Source organism: Dipodomys merriami, unplaced genomic scaffold (assembly GCF_024711535.1).
Source record: "Dipodomys merriami isolate MVZ:Mamm:240054 unplaced genomic scaffold, mDipMer1.0.p SCAF_20, whole genome shotgun sequence".
Taxonomy (NCBI): Eukaryota; Metazoa; Chordata; class Mammalia; order Rodentia; family Heteromyidae; genus Dipodomys; species Dipodomys merriami.
Window position 1 is genome coordinate 27347553 of NW_027203382.1, and position 17281 is coordinate 27364833.

The 17281-nt window shown below is 44.3% G+C and overlaps 1 protein-coding gene across 2 annotated transcripts in view; it reads left to right on the forward strand.

Annotated features, from left to right (window-relative positions):
• Positions 1 to 17281, forward strand: part of Naip (NLR family apoptosis inhibitory protein) — a 40857-nt gene that overhangs the window by 8898 nt on the left and 14678 nt on the right. For both annotated transcript variants that reach the window (XM_070031299.1, XM_070031300.1), the window contains 6 exons: positions 1944 to 2063; positions 4243 to 4342; positions 8420 to 8501; positions 10836 to 10890; positions 11657 to 13768; positions 15262 to 15429. In XM_070031299.1, coding sequence (XP_069887400.1) covers positions 1944 to 2063; positions 4243 to 4342; positions 8420 to 8501; positions 10836 to 10890; positions 11657 to 13768; positions 15262 to 15429 — 2637 coding nt within the window. The remainder of the gene's footprint in view (positions 1 to 1943; positions 2064 to 4242; positions 4343 to 8419; positions 8502 to 10835; positions 10891 to 11656; positions 13769 to 15261; positions 15430 to 17281) is intronic.

A 17281-nucleotide genomic window follows, 5' to 3' on the forward strand; every position in this document is an offset into this window, starting at 1 on the left:
AATAGCCAGGTACTAGTGGCGCATAGCTGTAATCCTAGCTAATATTGGAATCTGAGAATCTCAGTTTGAAGCCAGCCTGGATAGGCAATCTGAGACACTTTTATCTCCAGTTAACCACCAAAAAGCTGTAAGTGAGCTGTGGTTTAAGTAGTAGAGCACCAGCCTTGAAAAAAAAGTCTAAGGGACAGCACCCAAGTCCTGGGTTTAAGCCTCTATAACAGCACAAAAATAAAGTAATCGCAAGAAATCTAGGGTTAGTACCAAGTATGGTAGCACACACTGGTGACCCTAGCACTTAAGAATCACAAGTAAGCCGGGCGCTGGTGGCTCACGCCTGTAATCCTAGCTACTCAGGAGGCTGAGATCTGAGGATAACGGTTCAAAGCCAGCCCGGGCAGGAGAGACCGTGAGACTCCTATCTCCAATAAACCACCAGAAAACCGGAAGTGGCGCTGTAGCTCAAGTGGCAGAGCGCTCGCCTTGAGCTGAAGAGCTGAGGGACAGCGCCCAGGCCCAGAGTTCAAGCCCCACGACCGACAAAAAAAAAAAAAAAAAAAGAATCACAAGTAAGAGGACTGAGTGTTCAAGGTCAGTCTGAGCTCCGTAAGCTTTTTCTTTTCTTTTCTTTTTTTGTCATGGGGCTTGAACTCTGGGCCTGGGCCCTGCCCCTCAGCTGTTCAGCTCAAGGCAAATGCTCTGCCACTTGAGCCACAGCACCACTTCTAGTTTTCTGGTGGTTTATTGGAGATAAGAGTCTCACAGACGGGCTGGGAAGGTGGCTCAGTGGTAGAGCGCTTGCCTTGCAAGCCTGAGGCCCTGGGTTCAATTCCTCAGCACCACATAAGCAAAAAGAAAAAAGCCGGAAGTGGCGCTGTGGCTCAAGTGGTAGAGCGCTAGCCTTGAGCTGAAGAGCTGAGGGACAGCGCCCAGGCCCAGAGTTCAGGCCCCACGACTGGACCCAAAAAAAAAAAAAAAAGAGTCTCACAGACTTTCCTGCTTGGGCTGGCTTTGAACTGTGATCCTCAGATCCCAGTCTTCTGAGTAGCTAGGATTACAGGCATGAGCCACCGGAGAACTGTTTTGTTTTTGTTTTTTCTGTTGTCAGTATTTGGACTTCACACTTGCTTGACTTAAACAAGCAAGCAAACAAAATACTGGATGGGCATGGTTGTACATCTCTGTAATCCCAGCTACTTGGGAAGTACAGGCAGGAGAATTCAGAGGTCAAGACCAGTATGGGCAAAGTTAGCAACACTGTCTCAAAAACAAAGTATGAACAAAAGATGCCAAATATAGGCCGCTCGGGATCGCAGTATCAGCTCCCGATACTGTGGCCCAGGCCAGTCAGTGTAGGAACCTTCTCAATAAAGTTGCTTCTTTGTTAACAACAATAACGAAAAAAAGATGCCAAATATATTGGCTCAAGCCTGTAATCTTAGCTAATTGGAAGGCAGATATTAGGGGATTGTAGTTAAGGTCACCCTGGGCATAAGAGTTCATGAAAATTCGTTGACATGATTGACATGTCTGTCAATGGATGAGAGACTTGGTATTATGGAGCAACATGTGATCAACCTTACTTCATCTAAACTCCTGCCTGTTTTTTTTTTTTTTTTTTTTGCCCAGTCCTGGGGCTTGAACTCAGGGGCCTAGGCACTGTCCTTGAGCTTCTTTTTGTTCAAGGCTAGAACTGTACCTCTTGAGCCAAGGTACTACTTCTAGCTTCTTCTGTGTATGTGGTACTGAGGAATCAAACCTAGGAGCTTCATGCATGTTAGGCAATCACTCTACCACTAAGCCACATTCCCAGTCCATTCCTGTCTGGTCTTCTAACCACCCCGATTTTTTTTGAAGCATACATATTCCATCTGTAAATAGGGGGCTATAACTTGAACTTGGAAATATCAAAGCTTGCTGACCTCACTCTATACTTTTTATTCAAGCTTACAACAGTGACAGTGTCTTCGCTAATGAAGAACTACGCCTAGACACTTTTAAGAACTGGCCTCACAAATTCTCTTCGAAAGTTTCACTTCTGGCCAAAGCAGGTCTTATCTTCACAGGTGAGTCAGTAGGTAGTACCTCTTCCTTTGCTTCACCAGCTAAACCTCATATGACGTTATAGTCCTGAGCTTACATAAGTCTACACACAACATTCGTTCATACGTTTGTTTTTTTTTTTTAATTTTTTTATTGCTCCATAAATCACCTCCTATATTTTTTCATTCCTCTCTTAGGTGGTCAGTCTTTGAACTTGAAGCCTTGAGGCCCAGATGAACAATGACTACAAGTACTCTGTTTGGAATGATTCTCATTTCCTTTCCTTTCCCCATATTTCTTTCCCTGCTTCCTACACCCCTAGACAATAAGAAACTGTCTCAGGATTCTATATATCTGCCCCCACCTCTCATTCCCCACTTTTCTCTTGATTACATATCTTAACTGGATCATAGTCAGATGGCCACGACTATCTCTACAGGAGCTAGGAAAGCGAACATTCTTCCAGGGAGGCAATGTGCCCTGCTAAGAATTGGGGTTTCAAGATGGGTGCCAGTGGCTCATGACTGTAATCCTAGATATTCAGGAGGCTGAGATCTGAGGATTGAGGTTCAAAGCTGGCCCGGGCAGGGAAGGCTGTGAGACTCGTATCTCCAGTTAACCACCAGAAAACCAGAACTGGCGCTGTGGCTCAAGCGGTACAGAACTCACCTTGAGCTGAAGAGTTGAAGGACAGTGCCCAGGCCCAGAGTTTAAGCTCCATCCCCCCCCCAAAAAAAGAATTGGGGTTTGTCTATGGAGAAATGGGAAAAGGTGGGATGTGGCTAGGTGCTGGTGGCATGCCTGTAATCGTAGCCACACAGTAGGGCTGAAGTCTCGGAATCCGGGTTCAAAGCTAGGCCTCACAAGAAAGTATGTGAGACTCTTCTTCCATTAACTACAAAAAAAAAACTGAAAATAGAGGTCTGGCTCAAATGGTAGAGTGTCAGCCTTCAGTGGAAAAAAACAAGTGACAGTGTGTAGGCCTTAAATTCTAGCCCTGATATTAGAGAGAGAGAAAAAAAAGTGGGATAAGGAGATCAACCTCCGATACTCTGCTAAAAGGGAAAAAAAAAAAATCTCAGGAGATTTATTTACACTAGAAACATGTAAAAGTGTTGTCTTCTCTCTAGTGAAGTCACCAGGGAGGTATGTTCCGCACTATGTAACCCGCAAAGCTGATTCCCACACAGCTCAGTCTGTACAGAGAATGAAAGGCATGGAGAGAGGATTCCACACCCCTTCCTTGTTCCTCTTCCTCACACCAAATGCACTGGAAGTTACAGAGGAGTTACATGTAGCTCTTCAACTGAGTGATTCTGTAGGTCTCACAAATATATTAGAGCAGTCCAGGAAAGGGAGTGTCATTGTTAATCTGCCTAACAAACATAGTCCCTTGGCACAACAAGCCTTAGTACCTTACCACCATAAGCCTTTGAGAAGAGAGCATTCTGCCCTCTCTCCCTACTTGTTATTGTGTTCTCTTACCAGCCTTCCCCAAGGCCTCTCTCCAAAGTGCTCACTTACTCCTTCTCAAACACTCCATCCCTCCTCAAGGGCCTACTCATCCTGCATGCTTTGGAGGTCAGATTTTTGGCTCAGTGTGAAGGATCCTTTCCTCTGCCCCAGCTTAGCCATGTTTATCAGGATCTAAGAGAGCAAGGAAAATGATGAACCTATTATTTCCAGTTTGAATTGCAGGCACAACCTCATACTCATTTCCTTCTAAAGAAATACAGGCTCACCAGGTGCTGGTGTCTTATGCCTATAATGCCAGCTACTCAGAAGACTGAGATCCTAGGATCAAAGCCAGCCCAGGGAGCAAAGTCCCTGACACTCTTATCTCCAATTAGTTATCAAAAAGCCAGAAGCAGATCTGTGGCTCAAGTGGTAGACTACAAATTTTAAACAACAACAACAAAAAAGCTGAGAGACAGTATCCAGGCTCATGAAGATATTCCAAGTATGCAATATGAAGTACAGGGAGAAGAAAGAGTACCCAGTGTCTACTGATTCCATTGCTCACCTTTCACTGGTAGACTACGTCATGTGGGCCTCCCTAGTGACCGGTCTGCTTACACTTTGAAACAAATGCAATTAAAAATGCAAATAGGGTGCCACTAACAAAGGTCTGTGAGTTATCATCTACTTGTCAGGAGATGAATGTATGTGTTATTGACACAAATCAAATTTCCTTCTTTCTAGAAATTAAGGACATTGTGCATTGCTTTTCCTGTGGCTTGTGTATGGAGAAATGGAAAGAAGATGATGACCCATTGAAAGATCATATCAAATATTCTCCCAGGTGAGTACGACTTTGAATGCACTCAAATGACTTGTCCATTCTGTGGAAGATATCTTTATCTCCTCTGATTCAGACTGAAGAACTTGTCTGTATGTATTTCATCTTCTTACTCTCACAACAGCCTTCCTGTCTAACTGTTCTCTAATTATCATTGAATCTTGGTTTTGGTTCTAGGTCATTATTTTTACATTACATGTTTACATGATCATAACTACATAAATGCTATGTTGGCAGAAGCTTGTAGTATGTTCTGACTCATTGTCCCTTTCTGTACATCTTTTTAGTTTTGTACAAGTAATTGTCTTATTAGTTTATGTATTTTTTTGTTGTTTAAGTAAAATGCACTCATGAACCTTTATTTTATTTTTTGTTAGTCATGGGACTTGAACTCTGGGTCTGGGAGCTGACTCTGAGCTTTTTTGCTCAAGGCTAGTGCTCTAACCACTTTGAGCCACAGTTCTACTTCCGGTTTTTAAGTGGTTAATTGGAGATAAAGAGTTTCATAGACTTTCCTGCCTGGGCTGACTTTGAACCTTGATCCTTAGACCTCAGCCTCCTGAGTAGTTAGACCGATAGGCATGAGCCACCAGTACCCAATGTCATGAACCATTTTATTTGTTTGTTTATTGCTTATACCACGGTTTGACTCAGGGTCTCGTGTTCTCCCTCAGCATGGTTGTTTGCAGTAGATGCTTTACCACTGGAGCCACACTTTCTTTTTTTTTTTTTTTTTTTTTTATGTTTTTTTTTGTTTTTGGGTCCGGTCATGGGGCCTGAACTCTGGGCCTGGGCGCTGTCCCTCAGCTCTTCAGCTCAAGGCTAGCGCTCTACCACTTGAGCCACAGCGCCACTTCCAGCTTTTTTTTTCTTTTTGCTTATGTGGTGCTGAGGAATCGAACCCAGGGCCTCAGGCATGCAAGGCAAGCGCTCTACCACTGAGCCACCTTCCCAGCCCCTGGAGCCACACTTTCAATCAGATTTTTGCTGGTTAATTAGAGATCAAGTCCAACAGAATTTTCTTCTCAGACTGGTTTTGAATCTGTATCTTCTAGAGCTAAGCCTACCGAGTAGCTAGGAATTACAGGCATAAGCCACCAGTGTCTGGCTCCTCATACAAACCACGTGAAGATTGAACTCTATGATATTTAGTACATTCACAATGTTGTACAACCATCCCTCCAAATGGAACAGTGATGACACTCCCCCAAAAAACTCTATATCCATTAAGCAATCACTTATCTTCCAAGACACTAGGGCTCTGTGTCTATAGTTTACCTATATTGGATATTTCATGTAAACAGAAACAAGCAATATGACCTTTTGTGTCTGGCTTCTTTCACTTTGCAGATTGCTTTGGAGATTACAGTGTGAAGCAAGTATTAGTAATTCATCCCTTTCTGTGGTCAAATAATATTTCATATGAATATACTACCCTTTATTCCTCCATTCATGGTTCATGCACATTTGAGTTGATTTCTACTTTTTGGATTTGTGACTAGTGCTGTCATAAACATTTGTGTGCTAACATCTGTTGGGGTTCCTGTATTCAGTGACTTTGGGTATGCAGGAATGGAATTGGCAGACTATATGGTAATTTTTTTACTTTAATTTATTTATTTATTTATTTATTGTCGGTCATGGGGCCTGAACTCTGGGCCTGGTGCTGTCCCTCAGCTCTTCAACTCAAGGCTAGTGCTCTACCACTTGAGCCACAACACCACTTCCAGCTTTTTCTGCTTATGTGGTACTGAGGAATCGAACCCAGGGCCTCATGCATGCGAGGCAAGCACTCTACCACTGAGCCAGCTTCCCAGCCCTATATGGAAATTTTATATTTGACTTTTAGCCAAACTGTTTTGTACCATCTTAAGTTCCCACCAACATCATGAAGGTTCCACCTTCTCTAAAACTTTATTTTCTGTTTTTTTCTTAATTACAGTATAGCCATCTATTTTTGTGTACTTAATACTAGTCCCTCAAATGTTCCCAGGTGTTCTTAACTCCTCTCATCATTCAGACTTTGATATTTGATACATTTTCATTTTCTGTCCTTGAGCTTTTTGCTCAAGGCTAGCACTCTATCACTTTGATCCACAGCTCTATTTCTAGTTTTCTGGTGGTTCATTGGAGATAAGAGTCTCACAAACTTTCCTGCCTTGGCTGGGATTACAGGCATGAGCCACAAGCTCCTGTCCTAAATAATACTTTTTTTTTTTTTTGTGGGTCCTAGGGGCTGAACTCTGGGCCTGGGTGGTATCCCTCAGCTCTTCAGCTCAAGGCTAGCCCTCTACCACTTGAGCCACAGCGCCACTTCTGGCTTTTCTCTGCTTATGTGGTGCTGAGCAATCTAACCCAGGGCCTCATGCATGCGAGGCAAGCGCTCTACCACTGAGCCAACTTCCCAGACCTAAATAAGACTTTTTTTGGGGGGGTCCGATTGTGGGGCCTGAACTCTGGGCCTGGGCGCTGTCCCTCAGCTCTTCAGCTCAAGGCTAGTGCTCTACCACTTGAGCCACAGCGCTACTTCCAGCTTTTTTCTTTTTGCTTATGTGGTGCTGAGGAATCGAACCCAGGGCCTCTTGCATGCAAGGCAAGTGCCCTCTCACAGAGCCACCTTCCCAGCCCCTAAATAAGACTTTTAACAATGTCTTCTGTAAGCCAGGTGCCGGTGGCTCACACTTGTTATCCTGGCTACTCAGGAGGCTGAAATCTGAGGTTCATGGTTCAAAGCCAGCCCAGGCAGGAAAGTCCGTGAGACTCTTATCTCCAATTAACCACCAGAAAACTGAAAGTGACACTGTGGCTCAAGTAGTAGAGCACTAACCTTGAGCTGAAGAGCTCAGGAACAGCACTCAGGCCCAGAGTTCAAGCCCCACAACTGACCCCCCCCAAAAAAAAATGTCTTGTGTAATGAGTGGTTAGTGTGTATGTATGTATAATTTTATTTATATTAAGGACTTTAGAAGAAAATACTTGATTTGAAGATCTGTAACAGCTTGCTTCAGTGTGAATCAGATAACAGTTTTGGGGCTAGTTAAGGCAGTACTTTTTCATAATTTGTAACTAATCCTCTGAAGTTTGTACAGTATACAATAGTATCCTGAATGACTAAACGAGGAATAAAATCATGTGCTTAGATCATGTGTTAGGCACTGTCTCTGAATTTCTTTTGATCAAGGCTAGCACTCTATCACTTGAAACACCACTCTACTTTTGGCTTTTTTGATTGTTAAATGGAGATAAGAATGTCACAGACTTCCCTGTCTCAGTTCCTGAGCCACTGTTACACAGTTGATTTTTTTCAATTTTGTAATGAAAATTTGCCTTAATATTTTTTTCTAATACTGGAGTTTGAACTCAGGAGGGCCATGTGCTTGCCAGGCAGGTACTCTAGCACTTGAGCCATGCCACTAGCCTTTTTGTTTTTATTATTTTTCAGATAGAATCCTGCATTTATGTCTAGTCTAGTCTAGACTGTGATCTTCCTATGTATACTCCCATATATACGCTACCACTAGCACCTGGCAACTTTTAATCATTGTAGGTTAATCTCAGTTGGTTTTCAACATGGTTAAACATACACTTGTCCCAACCAGTTCCCTGTATGTCCTCACTTTTACTTTTCAAACAATGCACATGTCAATGGCTGAGAGTCCTTTTGGCAGATGATACTGATACTGACTGAAAATGTTTATTTTACACTTAATTCTTATCACTGACACTCTAGCAGTGTTTTTCTTTTTCTTTTTTTTTTTCTTTTCTTTTTTTGTCAGTTGTGGGGCTTGAACTCTGGACCTGGGTGCTGTCCCTGAGCTCTTCAGCTCCAGGCAAGTGCTCTATCACTTGAGCCATAGTGCCACTTCCGGGTTTCTGGTAGTTTATTGGAGGTAAGAGTCTCATGGACTTTCTTGCCCAGGCTGGCTTTGCACTGCAGTCCTCAGATCTCAGCCTCTTCAGTAGCTAAGATTACAACTGTGAGCCACCGGCGCCTGGCATCGAGCAGTGTTTTTCAAAACCTAGCACAAATGCTTAATTACATATAACTATTATATTATAACTTTTAACTTTTATTCCTAGTTGTCTATTTCTCCAAAATATGAAATCTTCTGCAGAAGAGATGCCAGACCCTCAGAGTCAGCGTGAACATTCTGAAGTCTTGGTAATCAACCCAGCCACTGTTTCTGTTCTAGCAATCCATGGTCATGTGATTGGAAACTGTTTCAAACAAAAATCAAGCCTGCCGGGCACCTGTGGATCACACCTGTAATCCTAGCTATTCAGGATGCTGAGATCTGAAGATTGTAGTTTGAAGACATTTCAGGCAGGAAAGTTGATGCGATTCTTTTTTTTTTTTTTTTTTTTGCCAGTCCTAGGGCTTGAACTGTGGGCCTGGGCACTGTCCCTGAGCTTCTCTTGCCTAAGGTTAGCCCTCTACCACTTGAGCCACAGCACCACTTCCAGGTTTTTCTGTTTATGTGGTACTGAGGAATTGAACCTAGGGCATTATACATGCTAGGCAAGCACTCTACCACTGAACCATCTTCCCAGCCCTGATTCTCTCTTTTTTTTGGGGGGGGGGGCGTTGGTTATGGGGCTTGAACTCTGGGCCTGGGTGCTGTCCCCGAGCTCTTCAGATCAAGGCTAGTGCTCTATCACTTAAGCCACAGTGCCACTTCCAATTTTCTGGAGGTTAATTGGAGATAACAGGCTCTGCTCATGGACTTTCCTGCCCAGGCTGGCTTTGAACCATGATCCTCAGATATAGACTCCTGAGTAGCTAGGATTACAGGCGTCAGTCACTGGTGTCTGGCTCCGAACAATTCTTATCTCCAATAAACTACAAAAACAAGCAAACAAAACAACTAGTATTCAAGTGGTAGAGTGCTAGCCTTGAGCAAAAGGAAGCTTTGAGACAGTGCCCAGGCCCTGAGTTCAAGCCCTAGGACTGGCAAAAAAATAAAATTAAAAAAATTCAGGCCTTGGGGCTGGGAAGGTGGCTCAGTGGTAGAGCGCTTGCCTTGCATGCCTGAGGCCCTGGGTTTGATTCCTCAGCACCACATAAGCAAAAAGAAAATAGCCAGAAGTGGCGCTGTGGCTCAAGTGGTAGAGTGCTAGCCTTGAGCTGAAGAGCTGAAGGACAGTGCCCAGGCCCAGAGTTCAGGCCCCACAACCGGACCCAAAAAAAAAAAAAATCAGGCCTTATATGTAAGTAAGCCAATAAATTATACTAATAATTACCTATCATGCTAGGTATAGATGGGAACTCAGCTACAGAACAAGATGATACAAGACTTTAACACCAGGAATTGTGTAGTCATTCCCTTTATGTAGAGTTAATGGGTCCCATCTGCAAGTTTCATTTGAAGTTGGGGACACATGAGTTTGTTCTTGGTCTTTTTCAGATATGGGAGATCTTTTTCTTTCTTTCTTTCTTTTTGTTGGTCGTGGGGCTTGAACTCTGGGTCTAGGTGCTGTCCCCGTGCTCTTCAGCTCATGGCAAGCCCTTTACCACTTGAGCCACAGCACCACTTCCCGTTTTCTGGTGGTTAATTGGAGATCAGAGTGTCACAGACTTTCCTGCCCAGGTGACTTTGAACCATGATCCTCATATCTCAGCCTCCTGAGTAGCCAGGATTAAAGGCATGATCTACCAGCACCTGGCAGATCTTTTCTTTAACAAACACAACTTCTGTTAATATCATAAGCCCAGGGAAAAAGTTGACTCCTTTAAAATGAGAAATCCTCTGTCATTCTCTGGGTTATGAATGAGCCAACTAGCCTTTTAGATTATAAAGTTGGCATGTTATCTTTATATTCCCACAAAATGAAAGCAGGGCAACTTTTTCTTCTTTTTTTTTCTCTTTCTTTTACTTATTATTATTATCATTATTATTATTATTGTCGGTCTGGGGCTTGAACTCTGTGCCTAGGTGCTGTCCTTCAGCTCTTCAGCTCAAGGCTAGCACTCTACCACTTGAGCCACAGCACCACTTCCGGCTTTTTTAGTTTATGTGGTACTGAGGAATCAAACCTAGGGCCTCATGCATGCGGGGCAAGCACTCTGCTACTGAGCCACCTTCCCAGCCCCTACTTATTTATTTTATTTTATTTTTTTGTCAGTCGTGGGCCTTGAACTCTGGGCCTGAGCGCTGTCCCTCAGCTCTTCAGCTAAAGGCTCTCTGTCACTTTTTTTTTTTTTTTTTTTTTTTTTTTGCTGCTCCAGAGGCTTGAATTCTGGGTCTGGGAGCTGTCCCCAAGCCTCTCTGTGCTCAAAACTAGCACTCTACCACTTGAGCCACAGTGCCACTTCTGGCTTTTTCTGAGTAGTTTATTGGAGACTAGAGTCTAATGGACTTTTCTGCCCTGCTGGCTTTGATGCAATCCTCAGATCTTAGCCTTCTGAGTAGCTAGGATTATAGGCATGAGCCATCTATCTGTACCCAGTTTCTGACACAAATTTTGATTTTAAAAAAGATCCTAATTTTATTCAAAGGAAACCACAAAAGCAAGCAAGGAAGTTTCAGCAGCAGTTCATTCTAGAGTGCCAGGTAAGATCTTTGAAGCACCATTGGCTGCTGTGTGTGTATATGTGTGTGTGTGTCTGTGTGTGTGTGTGTTGGTCCTGGCGCTTGAACTCAGGTGCTGTCCCCTGAGTTTCGTTTGCTCAAGGCTAGTGCTATATCACTTGAGCAACAGGTCTACTTCTGGCTTTTTGTTTTTAGGTATTGAAAATAAGCATCTTAAAGGCTTTCCTTCCTGGGCTGGATTGGAACTTTGATCCTTAGATCTCAGCCTTCTGAGTAGCTAGGATTACAGATGTGAGCCACTGGTGCCCAGCAGTACATGAGATTATATGTCTGTGTAAATACATTTGTATGTAGGAGTTGGAAAAGGAAGGATATTCATAATTGTCCAAAGAGTTCCAGAGAAGTGCAGCACTGAATTGTAGATGGTATGGAAGAGAAAGCCAGAGTTCCTAGGACATCTCCAGGCTTAGCTCAGGGCTGAACCCACAGTAGTCCACAAGTCTCAGATCTAAACAAGCCAGGAATTAAAGACACCATGCACGCAGCTTCTTCTAGGAGATTTGTCAGTAGAAAAGGAAAGGATTTAGTAATTTTCCTGATGATCAACACACATTCTGTCTAGGTCCCCGTGGGCAGCAGGAGACTTGGATATGATTTTGCTGAGAGAGCTAAGAGAAGGTCCCAAACTGGAGGTCTCAGATGGTGACAGAAGGTCCTGCAGAATCATGCAGCGACAAGACTGAGACATGAGTGTGAATCCAGCTGTGCTTCTTCTCTTTGTCCACAGAGGAAGCGCCAAGGGAAACGCAGTGGTTGCAGAAGGCAAAGAGACTGAGTGAACAACTGAGGGCAGCCTACATCAAAGCTAGTTTCCGCCACATGTCTTTGCTTGGGATGTCTCCCAATCAACCCACTGACAGATTGCTGGGATGCGATCTGTCCATTGTTTCTAAGCATATCAGCAGCCCAGCCCAAGAAGCCCTGATGATGCCCGAGGTCTTGGCCAACCTAAACTCCATCATGTGTGTGGAGGGAGAAGTGGGGAGCGGGAAGACAGTCTTCCTAAAGAAAATTGCTTTTCTCTGGGCATCAGGATGCTGTCCGCTGCTGAACAGGTTCCAGCTGGTCTTCTTCCTCTCCCTCCGTCCTACTGGACAGGACAGGGGGCTGGCCAGCATCATTCATGACCAACTCCTAGACAAAGAAGATGCTCTTACTGAAGAGTGCCTAAGGAATATCATCCAGCAGTTCAAGAACCAGGTGTTATTTCTTCTGGATGACTACAGTGAAATGTACTCAATCCCACAGGCCATACAGAAGATGATTCTCAGAAACCACACATCACGGACCTGCTTACTGATCGCGACCCATAGAAACAGAACCCGGGACATCCGCCAATACCTCCATACAGTTCTTGACATTCAAGATTTTCCCTTCTATAACACTGTGTATATATTACGGACACTCTGCCCATATAATTTTATTCGTCTGCTAAAGTTTTATGTTTACTTTGAAAAAAACCAAGATGTACAGGGAATTCTGAAGACGCCACTGTTCGTGGCAGCCATCTGGGCTAATTGGTCTCAGTACCCTTTACACCTGTTTTTTGATGATGTGGCAGTTTTCAAGTCCTATATGGAACATCTTTCCTCGAGGGACCAAACGAACAATGAATCTCTCAAAGCAGCAGTGTCCTCCTGTGGTCAGCTAGCCTTGAAAGGGCTTTTTGCATCTCGCTTTGAGTTTGATGTTGATGACCTCATGGAAGCAGGACTGGATGAAGATGGAAGTCTAACCACGTGTTTCATGAGCAAGTTCACTGCCCAGAGATTAAGACCAGTCTATCGGTTTTTAAATCCTGCTTTCCAAGAATTTCTTGCCGGGATGAAGCTGATTGAACTCCTGGATTCAGATAGACAGGAAGAGCAAGAGTTGGGAGTTTATTATTTGAAAGAAATTAATTCCTCCTTGAAGGCTGTATTCCTCTATAAGAAGTTTTTGATTTATGTCTCTAGCCAGCCTTCAACAAAGGTGGGACCAAAATTGGTATCTCATTTGCTTCAGTTGGTGGATCATAATGAGTCATTGGAGAGTGTATCCGAAAAAGATGAGTACCTACAGATCCAGCTGGAAAGTTCACCATGCATGCAGTTAATGTGGGATATGTGGAAAATCTATCCAAAGACTTTCTTTGCATATGCTTCATTGCGATTACTGGATCTTGCTTTAAAAGTCGCTTGTCAAAGCAGCACGATGGCTACATGTTCTCCATTTTTCCTGCAGTTCTTTCAAGGAAGGACACTGGGTTTGGAAGAACTTGCATCAGAGTACTTCTTTGACTATCCAGAAAGCCTGTTAGTATTGAAGAGCATCAAAGTCACCCTAAATGGGAAGGAGCCACCACCCTGGCTATGTTTGCCAGACTTGGAAAGATGTTACGACAAATCACAGATACCAGCCGTAGATGCAGACTATGCGGCTGCCTTTGAACCTATGAAGGAATGGGAGCAAAATATTGCTGAGAAAAAAGAGACCATACACAAGCATCTGAGTAGAAGGCTCACTAAGGCTCCCAGGCTCTGTGGAGGCTATTGGAACCTGTCTCCCCCACCCCACAAGATCCCTCTCCTGGAAGTCCATGTGAGCAATATGGATGCTGCCGACCAGGAAATGCTCAGAGTTCTCATGACTGCTTTCTCAGTTTCTCAACGCATTGAACTTCATTTAACAAACAGCACCAGCTTCCTGGAAAGCATCCGCCCAGCCCTGGAGCAGCACAGAACCTCTGTCACCAGGTGTTCCATAGACCGCTCTGAGCTCAGTGCAGCAGAGCAAGAGCTGCTTCTCAGCCTGCCTTTCTTGGAGTCTCTTGATATCTCAGAGACGGTCCAGCTGCAAGGTATACTTGAATATATTTTGGATAACTTTTTTTTGTATGTGGTACTAGGGTTTAGACTCAGGCCTTGTGCTTGCTAGGTAATTGGTCTACTGCTTGAGCCATGTCCCTGAAATGTTCTCAAGGCTCCTTGTATTATAGCATGACCTATCGCACCTGATTTTTTTGGTTGGTTGTGGGACTTGAACTCTGGGCCTGGGCACTGTCCCTCAACATTTCAGATCAAGGCTAATGCTCTACCACTTGATTTATAGTGCCACTTCTGGTTTTCTGAGTGGTTTATTGGAGATGAGTCTTACAGACTTTCATGCTTGGGCTGGCTTTGAACTGTGCTCCTCAGATCTCAGCCTCCTGAGTAGCTAGGATTACAGGCGTGAGCCACTGGCACCCAGCTTGATTCATTTTTTGAGATATGGTCTTGGTAAGTTTTTTTCCCAGGTGGCCTCAAACCCTTACTGTCCTATCTCTGCCTTCTAAGTAATTGGGATTACAGGTGTGAGCCACTATGCTGTCTCTACTCATCTATTGATAGACATTTGGGATTGTTTCTATCTGTGAATAATATTGCAGTGCATATCAGGGTTCTAAATACCTGTTGAGTCCCTGTTTTGAACTGTGTAGGGTATATGCTTAGGAGTGGAATTGCTGGATCACATGGTTGAGCCAGCCATTCCAAACTCTATTCCACAGTGGTTACACCGTTTTACATTCCCAGAAGCAATGTGCAGGGGTTCCAAGGTCTCCATGTCCTCATCAACCTTACTTGTCCTCCCCTTGCTCTTCCTTTCTTTTCATAAAGTTACCCTAATAAGTACATAGGGCTAACTAGAGGCTTTTTTTTTTTTTTTGCTTATGTGGTGCTGAGGAACTGAACCCAGGGCCTCAGGCATGCAAGGCAAGCGTTCTACCACTGAGCCACCTTCCCAGCCCTAGAGGCTTTTTTTTTTGTGGATACTAGAACTTGAACCTAGGGCCTTATACTCTTGACTTGCTTACTGAGTGGGTGCTTTACCACCTGTAGCCTGGCCATTTGCTGATTATTTTGGAGATAGAATCTTGAAGACTTTTCTGTCTGAGCTGGCTTTGAATCTCTATCCTCTTGGTGTCAACCTTCCAAGCAGCTAGGATTGCAGGCATGAGCCACCAGTGCCCAGCTTCATTCTGGTTTTTCCTGGTTAACTGGAGATACAAATACTAAGACTTTCCTATCTGGGCACCAGTGGCACACACCTATAATCCTAGCTACTCAGGAGGCTGAGATCTGAGGACTGCAGTTCAAAGCTATTCCGGGAAGGAAAAGCTGTGAGACTCCAATAAACGACTCAAAAAAGCCACAGGTGGTGCTGTGGCTCAAGTGGTAGAGCACTAGCCTTGAGCTAAAGAAGCTGAAGGATAGCACCCAGGTCCTGAGTTCAAGCCCCATGACCAGCACAAAACAAACAAACAAAAAAATAGAATAGCTGATGAACCAAAATAAACTGTGTGCTACTTTTCAGACCAAATCTTAGCTAACTTGGACAAGTTCCCATGCCTTAAAGAATTATCTGTGAAATTAGACAATCAACGAGATGTCTTTTCAGTCATTCCTGAAGAATTCTCAAAGCTCCACCATATGGAGAAATTATGGATTCAAATTTTCTCTGAGAAGGATTCCTCCAAACTGGGTGAGAATGACACTTGGACATATTTTTATGTCACTTGGGCAAGTTACTTGGCCAATAATTTATTTAGGAGTTAAAATCCTATGATCTGGTATAGCCTATATTGAATACTTCATGGGAATAAGATTCTTTGTAATTAGAAAAGCAGAGACCTGGGCTGGGAAGGTGGCTTAGTGGTAGAGCACTTGCCTTGCATGCTCAAGGCCCTGGGTTCGATTCCTCAGCACCACATAAGCAAAAAGAAAAAAGCCGGAAGTGGCGCTGTGGCTCAAGTGGTAGAGCTCTAGCCTTGAGCTGAAGAGCTGAGGGACAGCGCCCAGGCCCAGAGTTCAGGCCCCACAACCGGACCCAAAAAAAAAAAGAAAAGAAAAGAAAAGAAAAGCAGAGAGAGCTATTTGTAATTGCATTGCTAGAGACTATTGTACGCATGTCACAAATTCTAACTCTTCACTTTCACACCTATTCTATAAGGTAACATTTATTGCCATCTGGTAGCTGGGGAAACTGAGGCATAAAGAGGTGAAGTCATATGCCAGGTGCCATTGCCTCCTGCCTATAATCCTAGCTGCTCAGGAGCTGAGATCTGAGGATCTCAGTTCAAAGCCAGCTCAGGCAGGAAAGACTGTGAGACAGTTTTTTTTGTTCGGTTGTGGGGCCTGAACTCTGGGCCTGGGCGCTGTCCCTCAGCTCTTCAGCTCAAGGCTAGCACTCTACCACTTGAGTTACTGTGCCACTTCCAGGTTTTTCTGCTTACGTGGTGTGGTGCTGAGGAATTGAACCCAGGGCCTCATGCATGCAAGGCAAGAACTCTACCACTGAGCCACCTTCCCAGCCCATGTAAGACTTTTATCTCCAATAAACCATCAGAAAACCAGAAGTGGCACTGTAGCTCAAGTGATAGAGCACTAGCCTTGAGCTGAAGAGCTCAGGGACAGTGCCCAGGCCCAGAGTTCAAGCCCTATGACCAACAACAACAAAAAAAGAGAGGTGAAGTCATTTGCTCAAGTTCATTCAGTAAAAGACATATAGAAGCCCGGCGCTGGTGGCTCACGCCTATAATCCTAGCTACCCAGGAGGCTGAGATCTGAGGATCGCGGTTCAAAGCCAGCCTGGGCAGGAAAGACTGTGAGACTCCTATCTCCAATAAACCATCAGAGAACCGGAAGTGGCGCTGTAGCTCAAGTGGTAGAGTGCTGGCCTTGAGCTGAAGAGCTGAGGGACAGCGCCCAGGCCCAGAGTTCAAGCCGCACGACCGACAAAAAAAAAAAGACATATAAATTCACAAACTCCAAATTTGTAATTCTTTCTTCCCTCCCTGGGACTGGAGCTTGAACACACACACACACACACACACACACACACACACACACACACACACACACACACACACACACACACACACACACACACACACACACACACACACACACACACACACACACACACACACACACACACACACACACACACACACACACACACACACACACACACACACACACACACACACACACACACACGGAACACAAGCCCAACTGCTTATTAAAGCTGAAAATTATAGTGGGCATTGTCATTGTTTTGTTCTTTGTTTCCTAGTACCAGGTTTGTTTGTTTGTTTGTTTTTTGGTCGGTTGTGGGGCTTGAACTCTGGGCCTGGGCGCTGTCCCTCAGCTCTTCAGCTCAAGGCGAGCGCTCTACCACTTGAGCTACAGCGCCACTTCTGGTTTTCTGGTGGTTTATTGGAGATAAGAGTCTAATGGTCTCTCCTGCCTGGGCTGGCTTTGAACCGCAATCCTCAGATCTCAGCCTCCTGAGTAGCTAAGATTACAGGCGTGAGCCACCAGCGCCCGGCTCC